The sequence below is a fragment of the Diabrotica undecimpunctata genome, chromosome 6, assembly GCF_040954645.1.
Source record: "Diabrotica undecimpunctata isolate CICGRU chromosome 6, icDiaUnde3, whole genome shotgun sequence".
Taxonomy (NCBI): domain Eukaryota; kingdom Metazoa; phylum Arthropoda; class Insecta; order Coleoptera; family Chrysomelidae; genus Diabrotica; species Diabrotica undecimpunctata.
This window is the reverse complement of record NC_092808.1, coordinates 5,116,773-5,139,381: the sequence shown is the minus strand read 5'-3', so window position 1 is coordinate 5,139,381 and position 22,609 is coordinate 5,116,773. Positions and strand designations below refer to the sequence as shown.

The following is a 22,609-nucleotide window of genomic DNA, read 5'->3' as shown; positions in this document are numbered from 1 at the left end:
ATGAATTATGAGAGGGAACAAGAATGGCTGTTGCGGCTTCATGGGGAAGTTTTAAATGATTCAGAGGCAGAACCAGATGATGATGATGTGAGTTTGATAGACGACCATATTATATAAACTATTGAGGATATAGACTCGGAAGAGGAGTTTGAAAATCAACAAAGCCTATTCTTGAAGAAACCCCTTGTACCTCAAGAATACCCTGCCTTATCGGGAAATATGGAACTACCACGTGGCGAAAATATCCTGCATCAGCACAGAATGTTCGAACACACGATGAAAATATTTTCACACATTTACCTGGACCTATGGGAGATACAAGGCATAAAAATAAGGCTTCAGAAATATGGGAATGCTTCTTTTCTCCAAACATATTGGAAAAAATTGTTACTTACACCAACAAATTTATAGAAATGCAAGCCTATGATGTTTCACAAAATCGTTCTTTTAGACCGACTCATTTATTAGAAATAAAAGCAATATTGGGACTTTTATATATTTCTGGTGTTAGTAAAAATAATCGGAAAAACGTTGAAGATTTATTTAGAAGAGACGGAATGGCTATGGACATATTCAGACTTACTATGTCCCGGATACGATTTCAGTTTTTGTTTTGAAACGAACATATTCATTTCGACGATAAAGCTACCAGGCAAGAAAGAGTACAATTCGACAAATTAGCTGCAATTAGGGAAATTTACGACGAGTTTGTATCCAATTTGTCCCAACATTACAATATGTCAGCATTCACCACGATTGACGAAAAACTCGAACAATTTCGAGGTAAATGTCCTTTCAAAATTTATATGCCTAAAAAACCGAATCGCTACGGAATATAAATATATGCCTTAGTGGACGCTAAAGTGTTTTACACTGCAAATTTGGAAGTGTACTTATGGAAACAGCCTGCCGGACCATTGCAACGGGATACTTCGAATGTAGCATTAGTGCCTCGTCTTTGTTCACCTATCTTGGGATCAAATAGAAATGTCACGCTTGACAACTTTTTTACCAGCTTACCTCTGACGGAGATACTAAGGCAACACCGTCTTACTACAGTTGGGACATTACGTCAAAATAAACGTGAGATACCTCCTCAAATGTTACTAGTAAGACCAGAAAAATCCATTATGTTTGCTTTTAGAGATAAGTGTACGCTCGTTTCGTATTCTCCAAAACGGTAAAGAAATATCCTGTTAGTATCGACTATGCATTACGATGATGCTGTTGACGAGGAAACTGGCAAACCGGAAATAATGATGGACTACAACAAAACAAAAGGCGGTGTCGACGTTGTTGACAAAATGTGCGAAGCCTACAATTGCGCTCGTGCAACTCGTTGTTGGCCAATGGTCATTTTTTATAGTGCCATGAACGTTGCTGGAATAAATAGTTACATCATTTACACCTCGAATACCCGAACAAAATTCGATAGAAGAAAATTCTTAGAAAATTTAGGATTTCAGTTACTTAGCCCACATATTCGACGACGAACACAACAGCAAAACATTCCCAGGATAATCCGTTTACGTCTTTCTGAAATATGTGGTATAGAAACTGAGAATATTGCTCCCCTGAATCAAACTCATGGACAATGTACGTAGTGCAGCACTACAAAAAGTCGAAGAACAAGATATTCTTGTGCAAACTGTAAAAAATTTTGTGTCTAGAACATCTGGCGGGATTATGTAGGCATTGTTTTGAAAATTATGGTGCCCAAAATTTGAAATAGTTTCAGTAATCTGTGTAAATTTTGAGAGTAAAATTTTATTTTCCCTGTTTATTAACATAAAGTAAGTGATTTATGTTTTAGTGGAATCAGAATTTATTTTTTTTGTTATAATTATTTTAATTTTATTAAAAGCCTGTTCATAAAAATGACACTTTTTTTTAATACCCCCTTAAAATTATTAACATAACAAAAAAATTATAAGTTTCATATATTTGTATAGAGGATAATATACACAATTATATTATTACAAATATTTATCACCTACAGCTAAATTTCTATTTTTTTTAATATTAGAAAAAGTCGGTTTGTTAGACCGACGTTATCAAAAATTTTAAACTTTTTCACGTTATCTGCGGAAGGTTAACAATTAAAAAACAATGGGTTGCAATAAAGTTTAGCATTTTAGAGAAAAGTTACTAGTAGTTTTTTGCTCACAATGTGCCAATTAACGCAAAAAAACTTCTACCGGGTAAAAAAAATAAATTTTACAATTTGTTTAAAAGAAATTGTTTAAATAATTTTGACCATCATTTTCTCTTGGCAACATGTACTTTTTCTTGTTATAAGAGGACTATTTCAAGATAAGATTGTGAAAAAATATGGAATGAGAATATTTTTCCTAGCCAGTGCGCCCATACTACCCGGACGAACTTAAAAATTTGTGGACTTATTTATATAAGCTGATAGTATCAAAATTACTATTAAAATTGGAAAAATTACATGAAATAAATTTAATCTAAATATTTTTATTATCTATAAGACGTTAATTTAAAAAATATATAAAACGTGCACAAAATAAACAAAATAATGTACTCACTATTTTAAATATAAAACTCTTCTTTGCTCCTAAGAACTAACATCTCTTCCTAGTGTTTAAAAAACTTCAAAAATACAAAACACTTGGGCCGATTGTCACTGAACGAGTTGTTAAGAAAATGTAAAGGGATCATACGAAATATCGCAGTAAAGTCTATAGAACGAGAAAGAATAACGCGCAAGACGGGTATCGAACAAAGAGAGAGTGAGTTCAGTTACAAAGGAATCACGATGCTTGCAACGTGACATACAGTATACAGTCGTGCTGATATCTCGAATCGCTCGTTGTGTCTTTGCCTTGACAACGTCGATTGATATTTACAAGGAATATTCGGAAAGTTCCTTGATTGGCTCGGCGTAGGCGTTGGAAATGTAATTATTTATCAATCGGATTCGTGTTGATCACACTTTGACCTAATATCAAACAAATACACTACTGAAAAAAAGTCCTCATCCAGTTTAATGATAACTTCAAAGTACGTAGATAGGGGAGAGCACTGTACGTTGGGACGATTCCAAAAAAAGTGCATGTTAATATTGTTTTTCAATAAATCAAATATATATTGACGCATACCTGTGTCCTATAATCTCTAGTTCTTCTTCTTCTTAACATGCCATACACCAAAGTGCGTAGGCGACTATCTCATTACTAGAATTCTGTTCTTGGCGGCGTGACACAGCTCGCCTGTATTGTGTATTCCTGTCCATTCTTTAATATTCCTTAACCAGGATAATTGTTTGCGGCCGGCTCCTCTCCTACCTTCGATCTTCCCTTGTAGGATTAACTGTGGTATTTCATATTTTGCTCCTCTCAATATGTGCCCAAGGTAACCAATCTTGCGTTTTTTAATTAATTTAAAGAGTTCTCTTTCCACGCCGGCTCTCTTAAGGACGTCATCGTTTCGAACTCTATCCACCCAAGGTATGCGCATCATTCTTCTTAATGACCACATTTCAAATGCTTCAAGTTTGTTGATAGATGTTTTTTTCAAAGTCCACGTTTCCATGCCATACAGCAAGATGGACCATATGTAGCACTTGACCATTCTGTAGCGTATTTCGAAATTTAGGTTTTGATTACATAGGAGCGGTCTGAATTTCACAAAAGCTTGTCTTGCCATTTGTATTCGGGTTTTTATCTCTTGTTGTGGATCCGATTGGTCATTGATTGTGGTGCCAAGGTATTTAAAAGTTTTCACGCGTTTTATGCGATCGTCACCTATGCATATTATCGGGTTTTCTGGAGGGTTTCTGCTAATGACCATATATTTCGTTTTCAAAATGTTGATTTTGAGGCCATATTTTTTACCTATGCTATTCACCCTATTAAGTAATAACTGCTGATCTTCCAATGTATCAGTTATAATCACTGTGTCTTCTAATGCTTCCGCAAATATATTTTCAACATATAAATTAAAAAGCATCGGAGAGAGTATGCAGCCTTGGCGGACACCTTTCCGGATTTCAAATTCATCCGTATATTGGTCTTGATCAATCCTCACCTTTGCCATTTGGTTCCAGTATAGATTCTGAATAATTCTGATCTCCTTCTGGTCAATGTTGGCCCTATGTAGTAGTTCCATCATGATATCATGTTTAACATTGTCAAATGCCTTCTCGTAGTCGATGAAGGTGAGGTAGACATCTTTTCGTTTCTAAACAGTTTTGTATTAAAGTGTTCAAACATAAAATTGCCTCTCTTGTTCCTAGTCCTCCCTTAAAATCGAGTTGTGTTGACCCGCTAAGTTCTTCTAGTATCTTGTACATTCTTGAGTGTAATATCCTAAGGAAGAGTTTCAGCAGGTGACTCATTAAACTGATTAAGCGGTGTTCATTGCATTTTGTCTCTAGTACACATCCATAATTATTCTAAGTTTCTAGTTTTATTATGAATAACTGAAAATTTTTACTTAGTTTTTGTCCCAAGGTAGGGGAAAGAGGGGTAAGATGACGAATCGGGTAAGATGACGAATTCTCGATATTTTCCCAACGTACAACTCTGGCAACAATATCTTCAGTAAGGACGGAACACATGTTCCAATGCTCGCCTTTGACACAGCCAGAGATATGTAAGATATATCTGGACACAGCATAAGGAACAAACTATGCTGTGCCTTTGACTAAAATACATTAGCGGCCAAGGTTTAGTATGATACATGTACTATCTTAAGAAATACTTCGTGTAGACTTAACTTTAAGAAATATGACAGAAGTATGAAGGAATGAAAGACGAAGGCATAAAGGAAATATAACTGATTCTGACGGAAATATCATCTTGGACAAACAGAGTAAAATAAGAACGTGGAAAGAATATCTAGAAAAACTATTTGAAGACCAAACACCTTTGAGCTAGAAGAAGAGGTAAATGATGGACCAAGAATATTACAGCAGGAAGTTTACTTCGCAATATCACAGTTAAAGGATGGCAAAGCGGCAGAACCTGATAATATACAAACAGAACTACTCAAACTAATGGACAACGAATCAATAGCAATAATCGCAAAGATATTCAACAACATATACAACTCTGGAGAAATACCAACAGAATGGCTAAAATCTGAGTTTATTGCACTTCCAAAAAAACCAGGAGTCAAAAATTGCGAAGATTACCGTACTATAAGCCTCATGAGTCATCTCTTAAAGATAATTCATAAGAGAATTTACAAGCTGTGTGAAAGTCAACTTTTCCCCAACCAGTTCGGGTTCACAAAATTTGTGAACCGTTCTATAGAATTCGTTTCTAACAGTGGCGCACCGAGGGGGGGGGGTTTTGGGGGTTAAAACCCCCCCCCCCCAGGACCCTATTCCGACACTATTACTTACACATTTTAAGGACTCAAAATGGAGGTAACACCATAAAAAAAATTTTGGTGACCAACCAAAACCCCCCCCAGAGGCAAATTCTAGGTGCGCTACTGGTTTCTAAATATTATTTATTTTCGTATAAAACCTGTATCGATTCTAAAGGAGTGTCTATTTTTAATTGGGGAAGAGACGTTAACAAATGCTTTAAATAAACACATTCTTGGGAAAAATACTCTGCCCCGACTCAGGCGAATCATTTATTGCACAAGATAATAACTCCCACCTGTATGTAGACACGGAGAAAAATTCTAGATAGCTTGTACCAACATAAAAAAAGATGTTGCTTCCAAACAACAATCTGCTGCATTTTGGACAACCAAATTTAAAGAGTGAGCAGCATACAGCACAAATACAGCTAAATCATTGTAAACTTCTCTTACAGTTCTTAATATTTAATTTCAAGACTCTTAACATCCTAATAACTGTTTCCTCAAGTACTTGTGAGCTATGCCCAGTGTTTTTTAAAATCCCACGAATTAATCTTTCCACAGGATTTCTTTTATTGTTACAATATCTAAAAATCACTGTAAGTTGGTCATGGTGTGTTATGTATATATATATTTAGGGATTCTACAGTATTCACTGCCTTCCCTCGCTCAACCGTTTCCATCTCTCTCTGTTGTTCCATTCTCCATCGTTTAGGCCTCTCTTACTCATGGCGTCGTCTACTTCGTTCCTCCAGGATTTTCGGGGTCGTCCTCTTTTCCTCCTTCCTATGGGGCTCCATTCGGTTATTCTCTTTATCCATCTGCTGTCGCTAGTTCTTCTTACATGTCCATACCACTTTAATATTTTTTGTTCTATATATGTTAGTATGTCTGTTTCTATTGATGTTCTTTGCTTTATTTCGTCATTACTTCTCCTATCCATTCTTGTTACTCTGCAGCATCTTCGCAGGCATTCCATCTCTGTTGCTACTATCTTACTGCTGTTTTTCTTGTTTATGATCCAATTTTCAGCCCCATATGTCATAATACTTCGCACTAATGTTTTATAAATCTGCGTTTTTGTCTTCATATTTAGGTGTCTATCCCACCATACTGAGTTAAGTTGTCGGATTGCTGTTCTTGTTTGTCCTAATCTTTGTGTAATTTCTTCCTCTGTCGTTGCCTTTTTCGTGATTATAAACCCCAGGTATTTGAATTTATCCTTTCCTTTGATTGTTACGTTGTCATCAATCTGTAGATCTTCTATGTCTTGTTCACTTGTAGATAGGTACTCTGTTTTCGCGAGGTTAATATCTAGGCCAGCCTTGGTATATTCTTCTTGTAGTTTCTTCATCATGTAGCTGAGGTCGTCTTGGTCTTGTGCAATCACTACCTGATCGTCTGCAAAGCTTAACGTATATAGGTATTCGTTCCGTACCGGTACTCCCATGCCTTCGCATTTTCTTTTCCATGTAGTCAAGGCTTTTTCTAAGTATATTTTGAATAGGGTTGGAGATGTGGAACAACCCTGCAGGAGCCCTTTTGTTGTGGTGAAGTCTCCTATGATTCTTGATCCCATTTTAATGGACACTTTATTTTCTTTGTACAGAGCTTTTGTAGCTTCTATGAGTTCCGTCTGTATTTCTAATTTGTACATTGCCTCCCATAGCTCTGACCTTGGTACAGAGTCATACGCCTTTCTCAGGTCCACAAATGCCAAGTGTATATCTCTATTTTTTGCTTTTTTCTTTTCCAACAGTTGTTCCAGTATATATATGTGGTCTATGCATGATCTTCCTGCCGTGAAGCCTGTCTGATCCTCCCCGATTTTGCCTTTTATCGCTTGCTCTATCAAGCTGTGTATTATGTCAGGTGTTGAATCTACACTTATAAAATAGTATTTGTTTGCATTTATTTGCCTAACAACCTCATCAATGACTCGATTGAACATAATATTCAGTATTTGTTACATGTATCTTGATAGATAGATATGACGTTTTGCCCTTACCTAAATTTGCTCGTTTATTAATATGATCTTTTAAAAATGTATCATATTCTGACAATAGTTCCAGTAAACCTAAGTAGTTTCCATTACGTTTTTCGCCAATTCTTTCATGAGTACCTCTAAATTCCAATTCCCTGGTAGCCAGAAACTTTTTTTTACGTATAATTCTTTCTAGTACTTTAACCCAATATTCTTTCGCAGTGCTAATTTCCTTTTCGAGTTCTACATCAACTCTTCCTTGCTTTAATAAGCGAGTCATATAAATTTTCAGATTATCTATATGATCATTGGATCTTTCGTGTTCGTCAAATCTTTCCTTACTTTTATTCCATAATGAATATCCTGTTTTAAATTGGTTCCTTTTTTTTTTAAATAAGACAAAATATATTGCCAGTGCTCTCGGAGTAAGTTGCCCGATCGCAGCGAACCACTTCTCCATTAACCGGTTTTTTATAAAATATTTCCTTACTGGCATACCTGTTTTGTTCCCCGAAATTGCTTTTTGATATTGAAAAGTCTATGTCTGTAAGATTCTGTTCGACCCATTTTTCTAGAATCATTTCTGCATAATTATGGCAATCTTGCCAAAAAGCCTGGATCTTTAAAAGTAGGTAAATCCTGTTTTGGATCTGAAAATAAATAAAAAAAATTATTTGTTATTGTCCTATTTTAGTTACCATTTGTAAGGCACGGTTATCTTTTTGTATTTACCCGAATATGCCTTACCCTAGTTACTGGTGGTTGCTTCATAATCTTCTAATACATTTTAAACAGGTGATACTAACTGCTCTGGTACTGATTATGAAGTCTCCAAAATAGGTTCATGTGGTCGAATATGAATATATTTATCACTAGTAGCACTAGAACTAGGACCGCGTTGGGAAATATTTGTAGTGTCGTCTTCTTGATTTCCATCCGTTGTAAAAAATGTTGTCATTTTGGGTATACCTTCCAAAATTTTATTTTGCCTTTCCTGCTTTTCTTGTTTCCTTTTACGCCAGAAAGATCCAGGTTGTTTCCGCCCTTCCATATTTTTCTTATGATTATTTATTATATTAATGTTTTATTTACAGATTATAATTACTTATACAGTTTCAAATGTAAGACAAACCTCTTACCGTAGTTTAGTTGTACGGTACAAACGCGGTGTTACAATTTTGCGGTGTTTGCAGTGCACACTATTCTTAAACGCTGTAAAATGATATAATTTTACAACGGCATGTTTGTACGTTATCTCACATTTGAACACCGTGCATAAACCATATACGTCGACGGTAATAATAATAATTTATTTATAAATTGTTAAGTTTCAAAGTTAACGATAAAACAAAATTTTATTATTATTATATCATATGGATTTGAATGCAAATTTTATTTTACCATCATCATCATCATCATCATCAGTGGCGTTACAGCTCTTTATGAGCCAAAGCCTTCTTCAGAACAATCCTCCATTCGCCCCTGTCTCTGGCAACTCTTCTCGATGCGCTAATTCCGATAGACTTCAAATCATTTTCTAGGTTGTCTTGGTACCTAAGTCTCGGTCTTCCTCTTCTTCGTTGTCCGATCGGCCCTCTTCGGTCAAAAACTTTTCTGACTATGGCATCTTCCTCTCATCTGATTACATGACCTATCCATCTGAGGCGTGCTACCTTAATGAATTTTACAATGTCAGGTTCTCCAAATCTTCTATACAACTCAAAATTGTAACACCTGCGCCACAAACCTTGTTCTTTTATGCCTCCATATATTCGTCTTAGTATTTTTCGCTCAAAACGTTTGAGCAATTCTTGGTCATTCTGTGTTAGTGTCCAAGTTTCTGAACCATATGTTAGTACAGTCAGTTTAATTTTTCTAGGCATTTTTGAGGCCATCTGTCTTCTTAAGCCATAGTAACACTTATTGGCGAGCACTATTCTTCTTTTTATTTCTTCACTGACGTTGTTATCTTTGGTTAGCAGCGACCCTAAGTATATAAAGGTGTCAACACCTTCCAGTTCTAGGTCATCAATTATTATTCGTGTAGGTGTCGGGTTGCTTGACCTAGTGCAACACATATATTTGGTCTTTTGAACATTTATATTTAGTCCCATTCTGTGTGCAGATGCTCTTAACGACCGAAATGCTTCAGTCAGAGATTCTGTGGACCTACCTATGATGTCTATGTCATCTGCGTATCCGACAATTTGTACGGATTTGTTAAAGATAGTACCATTCGTAGTAATCTGCGATTCTCGAATTATTTTTTCTAATGCCACTGTGAGTGTAAGTTCAGTTAACCGGACAAGATCAAATGGAATGCGAAATTCTACCATAGCAAGTAGAAGTTTATTTCTATTAACGGAGTCGTATGCGGCTTTGAAGTCAACAAATATGTGGTGGGTGTCGACGCCGAACTCTAGGGTTTTTTCAAGGATCTCCCTCACTGTAAATATCTGGTCCGTTGTTGATTTATTAGGACGGAAACCGCACTGATATCCTCCCACTATTTGTTCGGCGTAGGGGAGGAGTCTTTTGTACAATACGTTGGACAACACTTTATATGCCATATTGAGTAGAGTGATGCCTCTATAATTATCACACACCATCATGTCTCCCTTTTTGTGTATAGGACACAGTACACCTAACTTCCAGTCTGTGGGTGTTTCTTTCTGTTGCCAGATTGCAGTTATCAGTTTATGCATGTGTTTCATGAGGGGGTTGCCGCCATATTTGAAAAGTTCGGCAGGGAGATTATCCGAACCGGGAGCTTTATTATTTTTCAGTGTTGCGATGGCTTTTCTAATATCTTCTTCGGTGGGGGGTGGTTGCCAATCATCTTCATTCATTTGAAACATGGGATCCTCAATCTCGCCATCTTCGTGGTTGCCGCTAAGCAGTTCTTCAAAATGGTCCGCCCATCTGTTTATTTACCTGTTTATTTTACCATAAACATATAATTTCGGAACAGCACGCGCTTCGCGTGTACCGCTCTGGAACCCTCAACCACCCAGTGCTACAGCCCCGAAAGGACCGCTGGGTAAACCGGCGCTGATCTGACGATAGGCCTTCATTCGATTCTATGTGCAGGTATTCTTTTGATATTACTTTATAGATAAAAAAGTCAAGAGTAGATCAGGCAGTCTACTTCGATCGGTTCGCCAGTAAGTTGGTTTGTACGTTGAGAGATACTTTAGTTGCATTTCTTTCACCACATAGTATAGGACTGTACCTCTTCCTGGGGGGATAATCTTGAGCCCCAGCTCTTGTGTTTTGCATTGTAGCCACACTAAGAACCTGGGTCCTAATGATCTAAAAAGTGTTTCAAATCCATTCTTGTTAGTTGATAACTTGGCGCACAATAAACTGCTGAAATGACTAAAACCAAAGTTTTAGTTGTTTTAGTAATCAATTACGACGTTGTCTAGAGAGACTTTACTTAAAAGAGTTGTAATCGCTTCATATAGTCAACGAATATCGAAATTACTATAAAACAAAAAAAAAATACTGCTCAAACGCCCTTAACTAAAGGAATTAAAGAACGACCTTTCATAGATTGCCAATCATTATGATCATGTGTATTCTGTTTACTGCTGCTCTAAAAAAATAGATTCGTTGAACGAGAAAGTAAACCAAACTGCGATTGCAAGGCTACAGCATCCATCTTGACATGAGCATGACACTTGGAGATATAGACACAGAAAACTATAACAATTACAGTATCACTTCCAAAATGTGTTTGAATTCTGAAAGGTAAAGGAATAAATAAAAACAAGGTTTTGGTTGAATTTTTAATTACTAATTTTATGCCGTTAGTGAATAAATTGTAGTATTTTTGGCTACTACGATTTCTTCGTCATTAACTGTTGCATTCTCCGTAGATAAACTAATACTATGGTCTAAAATTAAATGTCTACTAAGCTCTTTACTACAAATGTTACTTTCCGCAGTCTTCTCGTGTGTTTTTTGATGTTTTACTAACCTACAACGGTAAAAGAATTTTAAGCTACATTTATCGCAAGAATATTTCTTCAAATCATCAACGTTTTTGCCTTGATGGTAGCATTCGTGACTGAGCAAATCAGTGTAGTTGGCATAAGACTTCGGACACACCTTACATTTGAATTGTTTGTGTTCGGAATGGCTCAACATATGCCGATTTAACCGAGAAGATGTGATGTAACCTTTGCCGCAAATGTTACATAGAAATGGGCGTTCGTTGGTGTGGTAGGTTCGAATGTGCGCTGTTAAGTTTACTAATTGCCTAAAATTATGAAATAAGTCATTATAAGAGAAATTTTTGTGCCTTATAGGTTAACTTACTTATAAGATTTTGGGCAGTATGTACAACTATAAGGTTCAATTCCAAGATGGATTCTCTTATGCCGTTCTAAGTTAGACCGACTTTTGAAAGCTTTTTGACAAATATCACATGAAAAAGGTCGTTTATCTTCGTGGGTGTTCATGTGTAACTTTACTTCAGCCCACCTTACGAACCCTTTACTACAAATGTTGCATTTAAATGGTCGCTCACCTAAAAAACAGATTACACTTACTTCCGTCTAGTAATTTAATATCAATTTTCAATTTATAAATCAAATAAATCATATTCAGCTCTATAAAATACTGCTATTACCAAAAAATTAGCAAAATTTCATGAAATATAAAATCCTCAAAAATTTGTTTGTTCCATTAAACAATCATTCATATTTTTGAATTGTCACGATATTTTTAGATAACTTTGGGTTACTCTGGTGTAGTTAATCCCAAAGTGTGTAAAAATTTACTGAATAGGATGCAGATATCCGGCTCGAAGGACCATGGTAAAAATCGTAGGAATCAAACAACAATGTATGATTCTTCTAATAGAAGACTCTCGTGGGCGGACCTTGTTCTTCTTGTTCCCAATTAAACAAGTACAACATTTAATACAGATTTTAGTTAAAAACCAGCAAAGAATCAACCAAAAACCCGTACGTCAACGAAACGTAAGATCTGTCAAGAGCGTCTAATGTATCCTGGAAGTCACTGTTTGGTGTGGATTTTAGGCTAACGACCAGCGTTATCGGTCCATATTTCTTTAAGAACGACGTTGATTAGGCCATCACCGTCAACAGTGAGCGCTATAGATCGATCATTGCTAACTTCTTTTAGCTTAAATTGGATGATATTGACACCAATGCCATGTGGTCTCAACAGAATGCCGCTATGTGCAACACAGCTTATGGCACATTAGACATTCTACACACACGATTTGAGGACATAGTCATCTGGTGGTAATGTGAACTCACCAACGAGATCATGCGATTTGACCCTGTTAGTTTCTTTTTTGTATGATTTTCTTAAGTAAGATATCTATACAGTTACCCTCAAATCCAACATAACTCATGCTAGCAGTCAAATTCAATCTGATTTATGTGCCAGAGTCATAGAAATATTTGGATTTATATCCCATACATAATGGCATTAACAGGTCTTTCAAACAAATAAATTTTTTTATGATATCACAGAGATACTTTTTTAATTTTAAATTTAAAGATATGAAACACTTAATGAAACATCCTATATGTGCCTTAAACTGTATTTTTGGGTGAGAAAAAGCTTAATACTCAGTAATTGTCAAAAACAGCTTCTGGGACATTTCTAGAAATACTAACCTGTATGAGACATCATATGAATACGAAAAGTACTTGGATTTGCATACTTTTTACTACAGATCTTGCACAGATGATCTTTAACTGTTTTATGACCTTTAAGATGACTAATAAGCTTCTTCCTCTCGCTGAATGTTTTCTGACAAATACTGCACTAAAAAAAAATTAGTTACAAAGATGTATAGAGAAAAACAAAAACATTTCAGCTGCTTGTTTTCTTTGTTGTTGATGAGATGTTGAGACTAGTTGAGAGTTGAGATTAGTTGAGACATAGGTGGCTGATTTTTGTATATTGGCAATCATACTGTCCACTCTGTTTCTGTATTCATCTGGCATTTATTCGGTTTCCATCCATAAATCTGCTAAATAAACTGTTAGACAACTTATCTATCCCCTGCAGGGGCAAAATCTAGTCTAATTGCTTTATATTTTATTATTTTATTGTACTAAGTACTTGAGCAAATTCCTCATTAGTTTTTCTTAAGCAGTATTGTAGATGGTACTGCCATCAAAGTTCTACTGTTTTTTCTGTGAAGATCTTTGTATGTTATCAAAATATTTTTTCCAGTAATGTTTTATATCTTTTTGTTGTGCACTGCTATTTTATTGTTCTCTTATTATAAATATCTAATATTTTTGTCAAATGTTTGTCACATTTTATATATTTTTGGATATCCTTTATTTTCTGTTTGGCAAACTTATAATGTTGATAATCTTACACCTATTTGCATGACATTCTTAGTCTCAAGTTCTTCTTTACTTTTTCTTGGACTTCATTAAACCATCATCAGGTTTTCTTATTCACAAAATTTATTTTCTGAGTGTTTTTCAAGTATTTTTAATGTCAAACTCATTTTCAAATATTTTCATCATGATTTTGTACTTTTTTTAACTACATATTGAGAGTTGTTTAGTTATATATAGGTACAGGGTTGTCATTAGTCTTGTCTCAATCCTCTAACAACAGAACAACAACATATGATTTTTCAAGATCAACAAATGTGAGGCTTATTAAAACAAATATTATACTTACCTGGAAGTTCTTTGATTTACATTTAATTGTATGTTCCTTCAAATATGTGACATCTTGAAACTTTTCACTACAAATAAAGCACTTATACTCCAATTTTGGTATAACATTCACCAATCTCTTTATGTGTGGATTCTTTATAGGAACCAATGGAGGAGCATCTTGAGGTAAATCTTGAAATAGGTTATCAGCAGAGCCTGATTTGTTATCATCCCATATTGGTATTAAGGGAGGTACATCTTCAGTGTATATCTGAAAAGAATCTGTACTTACTGATGTTAAAGACTCTGATTTATCTGATGTTAAATGTAGTGGATTATTAATCAATATTGGTAGGTCTTCTATACAGTATGGCTTTTCAGTTACTGATTGATCTAAGGAGATATCAAAGTTTTCATTATTAACATCATTTCCTACAATCCTGTTATGACTGAATATATTCTTTTCATTTAATACTATTTCTCTTAGTATCCTGGTATTATGCTCCACATTTTTCTTAAAGTTGTAAATTTTTGTAATCGCTAGAATGCAATTTCCACAGATTTTATTGGGCAAACCATCATTTTCAGATATCTGAAAGAATATAAATAAGTGGCAATGATTTAAAAAAAAATTAAAAACTGTAAATTAATTTTGCCGCCAGTTTTATTTTTCGAAGTCAACAGATATGGGCACTATAACTGTATTGAATAGAAAAATTAACAAGAAAGGAAAAATCTCATTAAAATATTACTGTAATGTAGAACAGAAAATTTACAATAATTTAAAAATCAATTTTTCATCACAGATAAATAGGAGGTCTCAACTATTTATTTTGAATGCAACATTTATTGTAATTAATCCCTGCAATGAATATAGAAATTACCTCAGACAAATAACAAGCTTTCAACATTTTAGGAATTTTGGTTCTATAAATATTTCTCATGTACCGTTTGCCAGTTATGCATATTCGACAAACATTTTTCAACTTAAATTTCGTTAGGTCGCATAATATTTCTCCCGGTATTCTCATATTTAATTAATTTTCTAAAATTACTGAATTAACACTTTTTAACACTAACTCTGGCAACAGGTAATATGAAGTTAGCAACAAACATTTGATTATTGGCGGCGGATTTAGTTCTACACAGATTTAAAAATATACGACAATTGATTCACAATACTTTGAAAAATTTGTTCATCCACATGCACTTTGTTTGTTACTTAGAGTGAAATTAAACTTCTACAATAATTACTGAAAATAATTATTTTTTTAAATAATATATTATTATTCTTTTTAAATGGACCATGACACATGTCACAAAAATGTGACAGAAATCATGTGAACAAAACCGTAAACGCCATCTACTGACAGTACCTAAATAATATCAACAATTCTAGAAACACTGGCATTAAAATTCGATTGATTGCCAAAAGTTTTCGAAGATTTGAAAAAAATGGAAGAATGTGAACTTCGAAATATTTGTAGAGCGTGTCTTACCGAACAGGGACAATTCCAGTCAGTTTTTGTACCAGAACCCAGTTCCGGAACGGCCCTTCATATATCCGAAATGATGAGTGCCTGTGCTTCTGTTCAGGTAAAACTAGGTTATTTAAATAATTATTTTTCAATAACATTTACTAAGGGAATGTATATTTCAGCATTTCTATAGCTTTTCTATAAAAATGCGTTGTCTGGAATCAATAATAAGTCATGTAATGGCTTGTTTAAGTGATAGGCAAGTTGTTAATTAATATTAATTGATATTTTCAACAATTTAGTGGCAACATACAGAAAATTTGTTATTGTAACTTGAAATGTTATGTTTTTTTTAAGTTATTTTCATAGAAAAGTTTAATACACTACATTATTTCCCCTGATATGTTTTAAGCTATGTTTTTAAGAAATACTGGAAAAAATATGTACTGTACATATAACCTGTGATTTTTTACATATTTAGTGCTACAGTGTACATAATCAGTGATTTTGTTTGGATTTCTCCCTACTACATTCAGCCTAGAGAAGTTGTGTTGTTAATGCTTTACTATTATCTTTTAGGTAACCTTAGGAGATGGTTTACCTGAACAAATATGTAAGTCTTGTGCCACTGACACTGTCAATTTATATCTCTTTAAACTAAAATGTGAAAAAAGTGATAAATCCCTAAGGGAGAGATTAAAAAAGTCTTCTGAAATATATGATGGTGTTTTTATAAAGGTTGACGATGTCAGTGTTTTAGAAGATACTGTAAAATGTGAAGAACCAAGCAACAAAAATGAAATCGATGAAAATTTGGAGCACTTTGATAATTTCTTTGATAAATATAGTGAATACAGCGATGAAGATTCTAGTGATCCAAAAGAAGAAGAGGTTCCTAAAGACAAACCAAAAGTTAAAGAGTTCAATTGTGATATTTGCAACAAACAGTTTAGTAGAAATGATTTGCTTTTAAGGTGAGTAATTTCTTATTCTTTGTGATATGTAATTGTAACTGCTGGTATTTTGTCTGTGAAAACACTTATCAAACTATATAATTATTTTTCTGATCCAATATTTTTACCATTTCTTTTTACACTAATACAAATCATATGTAAGAAAGCTATAACTCAATGTTTTTGAGAGAAATAAGTACTTCTAGTATTGTCATGAGTGGATCATTAGCTTTTTAACTTTGGTATTAATAGAGAGAATAATAGATGTGGACATTCCTTAAAAACAATTTTTTATGGGGCGATAGTTTATCAAATTAATTTTTTACAATTTATACAGACTATAGCTGTGGAATTAAATAATATATTGATGATTTCATGATAAAAGGGTTTAAATAAAATAAAGAAAAGCTTACAGAGACTTACTAAAATATTTTTATCTACTTTGTAAGTCTTTGGGATAGATAACTGGGAGTTTATAACACTATCTCGATACCAAATAAAGTTTAGGCTGTATCTATTTAGGTAAAAATGCTATTATTATCAATTTATAGGCACAGGATAGCACATGCCATGAAAATGGAAGACCAGAAGATGGAATTTGATACTAGCTACCCTATTGAAGATGATGATGATGATGACATTATTGATATAAAAAGAGAAGATTATGTTTATTCATGTAATCGTTGCGAAACAATTTTTATACATAAAGAAGATCTAGACATCCATTTAAAATCTCATCTTAAAGAAGAGTATAACGTCAGTTGTGAGATATGCCAGAAAAAGTTTTCTAAATTGGCTCATATGAATAGGCATTTGAGAACGGCTCATTTTATGGACAAGCAATTTAAGTGTGAATTTTGTGAGAAGCGTTTCCATAGACAGGAACAACTTAGGAACCACATGAATGGACATTCTGGTCTTAAACCACATATCTGTGATATTTGCTGTAAAGGTTTGTAACTTCTTTATTCTAGTGTTCTAGTTTCTATAGAAATTGTATATTTTGTTAATGCAATGCACTGTATCTTATTATTTTATTCAATGTTCTTTGTAGATTTTATAAATTGTCAAATAATTTTGCTATCTCATCAGCAAAAGGTTGCAATTTACATCATTGTCTGACTCCCTCATTACTGCTACTCATTATGATATTTTACACCCTATTTTTACTGCTGCCCTGTAGTTGTAGTTGATGTTCAATATTAATCTTAAATCTCAATCGTACAGTTTTTTGTTTCTGAAAATTTCAATATGTTTATCATAAGGCATTACATAAGACTAATTGATATGGTTGTTTTTAAAGTTCCTTTTCTCGTCATATGAGGCTTGTTGTGTTTACTTTATTGAATAATCTCACTGAAATTTTCATCTTTGCCATCTTTAAACTATTTAACAACTAGTGTTTGATCGACCATTTATTGGTTTTCATCCCTTTTATCGCACAAATAACCTCTGTTTTAGAAATTTCAGTTCCTGTATCTCTGCTTAGATGATTCATAGTCTAATTGCCGTTTTCTTTCTCTAGTTAGGAAAATGACATAGATTCCCATAATCTTTCGGGTAGATATTTTAAAATTTAATCATGTTAAAATACATATTAATATGATTGGTTTAATTTTTGTTATGCAGTGACCGATTTCCTATTGTAGGCTTTAACCAAATTTCAAATTTGAGGGACCATATGCGTACTCATAATGGAGAAAAGCCTTTTTTGTGTTCTACATGTGGGAAAGGTTTTAATCAGTTGGGAAATTTACGACAACACACAGTGAGACATAGTGGAGTTAAAGCTCATTTATGTAGTACTTGTGGAAATGGTTTCGCCAGTAAAGGAGAATTGTCTGCACATCTTAGAAAACATACTGGTAAGTAAAGAAAATATTTATGCAATGCAGTAATGGTTGAGTACTTCTGACAAAACAGCCACTTTCACATACTTGAATATAAGAATATAAGAACCTTCTATTTCTTAATGTATGACAGCAATGTAATATAAATTGATATTTATATTCTTTATTGGTTGTAGGTGCCAGGCCATTCGTGTGCCAAGTTTGCAATCACGGTTTTACAACATCGAGTTCACTCACTAAACATAAGAGAATTCATTCTGGTGAGAAACCGTACGAATGTGATACCTGTAAAATGAAATTTTCAAGATCTGGTATATTGGCACGACATAAAAGGACGCACACTGGAGAAAAGCCTTATAAATGCAAGGTAAGCAATATTTTTAACCATTTCATATTATATATCTATTTAAAGTATGCTTTATACATTAAAAATAATTGGGGATTATCAAAAAACAGTATGGCCATGTAAAAAACATTTTTAACAACTCTACTAAAAATCCCTGAAATAATAATTTAATATGAAAGTCTTAGTCTTAGAATTTTAACTTCAACAGCTGTCACAAGTTTGCGATAATTGTAATCGAGTTTTAATATTTTAATTATAGTGTAATAAACTAAGTTTTTTTAACTTGTTGAGGAGCGATTCAGCCTTCCCAAATGTAAAATTCTTGTACCATGAGTTACTTGTACAATATTCGTAGCTGGTAATGATTCTAGGTTAAACTATCAGTTTTTTAATTATCGGTAATAGTTTCTTGGTATAAATAAATGTTTATATCTTTCTGTACCCTTTCTATCATCCTGAGGTCATCGAAAAAACATCTTCAATCTTGTATTTTTATGTTGATTCTTCGAGCAGCAAACATGCGCAATATAAAGGATGTTTTTTAGAGGCTTATAAGTTTTAAATGGGATAAAACAAAGATAATTCTTTTAAATTAACCTAAAAGTGACTTTATTCAAAAGATAATTATGTAATCTTTTGCCATTTCTATTCACATATGATTTTGAGGCTGCCTCGGTTGATTTGGATGTAGTCCAGTCAAAAGGTCTGGTTTTTGATAACTTTTTGCAACGTTTTTGTCGTCGTATATATGCAAAAACGCGGTGACTATTGTCCTCTAAGACTTCAAGCGTTTCTGACTGATCAATGTAGACTAGTGACTTTACATATACGAGGGTGGATTGATATAAAACTAGCCTTTGATAGGAAAAACAAGCTTTTTGGAATTAAATCAATTTATTTTTCAACATAGTCCCCTTTTAGCTCGATACCCTTAGTAAGACGATGTTCCAATTTTTTTCATCCCATCCGAATAGTACTTTTGCTCGAGTTCTTCAAAATAGGCCGAAGTTTCAGCGACGACTTCATCATTTGTTGTGAAACGGCGTCCTCCGAGCAATTTTTTTAGGTTTGGAAACAGGAAAAAATCGCTGGCGGCAAGATCTGGGGAATACGGTGGGTGTTCAACCAGTTCATAGCCCAATTCGTGTAATTTTGCCATGGCGACGGCCGCTCGGTGAGCCGGTGCATTCTCTTGGTGAAAGAGCACTTTTTGCGTTCCAAACCGGGGCGTTTTCGACGCAATTCGGCATCGAATCGATCCAATAATGCTGCGTAGTACTCATCATTGATTGTTTTTCCTTTTTCCAAGTAGTCGATGTGGATGATGCCCTTCTCATCCCAGAAAACAGTTGCCATCACTTTGCCGGCCGAATGTGCACTCTTTGCCTTCTTCGGCGGCCCTTCGCCGCGTTTGCGCCACTGTTTCGACTGTTCTTTGGTTTCCGGTGTGTAATAATGCACCCAGGTTTCATCAACGGTGATAAATCGGCAATTGATTGTCAGCAAACGCGGCACCCCTCGCGCGGATAGCTTTTTCATGTCCAAATGATGGTGAATGATGTTGTGTACGCGTTCGTAGGAAATGTTTAGGATCTCTATTAACTCGCGGAACTTAATTCGACGATCTGCCATAATTATGTCATGGACTTTGTTGATCATTTTCGGCGTGGTGACTTCATTTGGCCTCCAGGGTCGCTCATCATCAAAAACACTCGTACGACCACGAACAAATTCAGCTTTCCAAAATTTTACTGTTGCTAAAGAAGGTGCAACCTCACCATAAACTTCGTCCAGGTCGGCTTTGATTTGCACATTCGTTTTACCCTTTTTGTGGAGGAACTTAATCACAGAACGATACTTGACTTTTTCCATTTCCCCGAAAACACAAAATTTGTTTGCTTTTGACGGCTGTAAAAACCAAACTGTTTTTAAAACTTAAAATTTTGACAGACGTCATGTCATGAATTGCAAATGTCAACACCGAAACCAATTCGGTGTCAAGTAGCGCCATCTATCAAAGGCTAGTTTAATATCAATCTATCCTCGTATTTACAGAAAATTGTCTAGCGACGTTGGGGCGCACAATCTTTGAGTCCAATTCACTTAAAGATCAGAAACGTGAAATTATACGGTCATCAAACGGTTCTTTTACTAAACCGCTTGTGGCACAATCTGTATGACATGTTGCGCCATCTAGTTGAAACCACAGCTCCTCCACATCAAGGTTATTCAATTCAGAAACAAAAAAATTAGTAACCATACTCTATAGCGGTCGCCATTGAGTGTAGATTGACCAATGATTTCGCTATCTCATAAAGCACACCAAACGGTGTATGGATGTAACGATGTCTCAACATGTACTTTTAGATGATCTTTACTCCAAATACGACAGTTTTTCGTAATTACGCAGCCATTCAATCAAAAGTGAGCTTCATCGCTAAACAAAATCGCTTATGAGAACGAAAACCAACGGATACTAAACATAGAGAGGGAGTTTAAGGAAAACGAAACACGTAGTGCATAACAGCAATCTTGTTTTGGTTCCATTGATCATGTTGATCGTGCGGCCTCAATTTTTGTACAACTTGGATTTTGTAAACACGAAAACCAAGATCTTTTACAAAATCTTCCATAAAATTGATGGATATAGCTCTAATTTTTGCGCACGATGGCGGATGGACTCGTTCGGGTCTTTCTCTCGTTCGAAAGCAACAGTAACTATGATCGTGGTGCAAAAACATACCATCTTTAATCGAATTAATTGCTCTGGTGATTAAACTTGCACAATTCGGAAGCGTCGTTCAGACGTCAGTCTATTCATGTTGAAATTTCAAGCTAGCCTAAACATAAATTATTGGACAGCTGTCAAAATGACTTTGACTTTGAAAATTTATTTATTTACACCATATAATGTATTGATCAAATAATAAATTCACAAAAAAGTGTTGCTCGATTTTCAATAAACAATAAAATTCATTTGGAATCATTACTTTGAATTTGAGATGTTAATATTGAATAATATTGAATTTTATTCGTTACTTTCATATAAAACATTTTAAATTTACAATTAAAAAAATAATGGTCATTCATCAAGATAAAAAATATCCTATCTCCTAAGTTTGACGAACAAATACACTTTCACAAAATTTTATTGCAATCGGTTAAGTGGTTTTTGAATATTAGCTTGGACGAACACCGTGCCACGAGATTTTTATATATAAAGATATACAACTACATAAATATCTAAATATCCAGAAGCATAATTATAATTTAATTACGTATATTTTTTAGTTTTGTGACAAGGCTTTCTCGCAGTCTAACGACCTCACCTCCCACCAAAGAATCCACACCGGAGAGAAGCCGTTTATATGCGACGAATGCGGCCAGGCGTTTAGACAAAGTTCGGCGTTGAAAACGCATAAAAAGACTCACGTCGAGAAGAATCCGTCAAAAGTGCCTTCTACTTTGGAAAAAATCGACAAGGCTGCGTGCGTAGTAGAAGCCAAACCGATATTTCTAACGGGGGTTTTTAATACAGAGTTTTTGCCAGGTTTTTAGTCTAGATTTTTAGGTGTGAACTTCCAGTTACTATTTTTTCTACTTAAAGTACTCATCAGTGATTTTTTAACCTAGAAAATTGACACTACATTACTTAAAATAAAAAAAATATTTTATTTGTTGATAAAGTTTAACAGTTTGACTTTCGTATATAATTCTATAACTGAAGGTTTCGTCACTGTACGTATTTCACTCCTACTTGAACCTTGCTTGCTCAGGATCTGTTCGAATCGTTTGTACTGCATATTTTGACTTGTCCAACCCACTCCCCAGATCTGATACTATTCGATTACCATATTTTCAATAAATTGAAGAAGTACTTGCATTGAAACTTTTTTTAATGGCATAAATTTACTTAAGTTCACTTAAATAAACTTACAAACAGTGACAAACAGTGAAGTGATTTAAAGTATAACTTATATTATTTAGCGAACT

The 22,609-nt window shown here is 34.4% G+C and overlaps 4 protein-coding genes across 7 annotated transcripts in view; 2 read left to right on the top strand and 2 right to left on the bottom strand.

Annotated features, from left to right (window-relative positions):
- Window positions 1-2,729, bottom strand: part of per (period circadian regulator) — a 103,076-nt gene extending 100,347 nt beyond the window's left edge. For all 4 annotated transcript variants that reach the window (XM_072534059.1, XM_072534061.1, XM_072534060.1 and 1 more), the window contains exon 1: window positions 2,550-2,729. The gene's annotated coding sequence lies outside the window, so the exon portion shown is untranslated. The remainder of the gene's footprint in view (window positions 1-2,549) is intronic.
- LOC140443396 (uncharacterized) lies at window positions 1,209-1,604 on the top strand. The gene has a single exon (XM_072534636.1). It carries the CDS (start codon window positions 1,209-1,211, stop codon window positions 1,602-1,604), a length of 396 nt encoding a protein of 131 aa, XP_072390737.1.
- An 8,383-nt stretch (window positions 2,730-11,112) lies between the features above and the next one.
- Window positions 11,113-15,300, bottom strand: LOC140443030 (uncharacterized). The gene is made up of 5 exons (XM_072534058.1): window positions 14,874-15,300; window positions 14,012-14,581; window positions 12,982-13,132; window positions 11,648-11,858; window positions 11,113-11,588 (listed from the first exon to the last, which is right to left on the bottom strand). Exons 1-5 carry the CDS (start codon window positions 15,018-15,020, stop codon window positions 11,129-11,131), a joined length of 1,539 nt encoding a protein of 512 aa, XP_072390159.1. The 5' UTR covers window positions 15,021-15,300; the 3' UTR covers window positions 11,113-11,128.
- A 75-nt stretch (window positions 15,301-15,375) lies between these two features.
- LOC140443029 (uncharacterized) lies at window positions 15,376-22,302 on the top strand. Its single transcript, XM_072534057.1, has 6 exons — window positions 15,376-15,585; window positions 16,047-16,441; window positions 16,972-17,372; window positions 18,070-18,285; window positions 18,447-18,637; window positions 21,908-22,302. The coding sequence occupies exons 1-6, from the start codon at window positions 15,445-15,447 to the stop codon at window positions 22,172-22,174; spliced, it is 1,611 nt and encodes a 536-aa protein (XP_072390158.1). The 5' UTR covers window positions 15,376-15,444; the 3' UTR covers window positions 22,175-22,302.
- The last annotated feature ends 307 nt before the right edge of the window (window positions 22,303-22,609 follow it).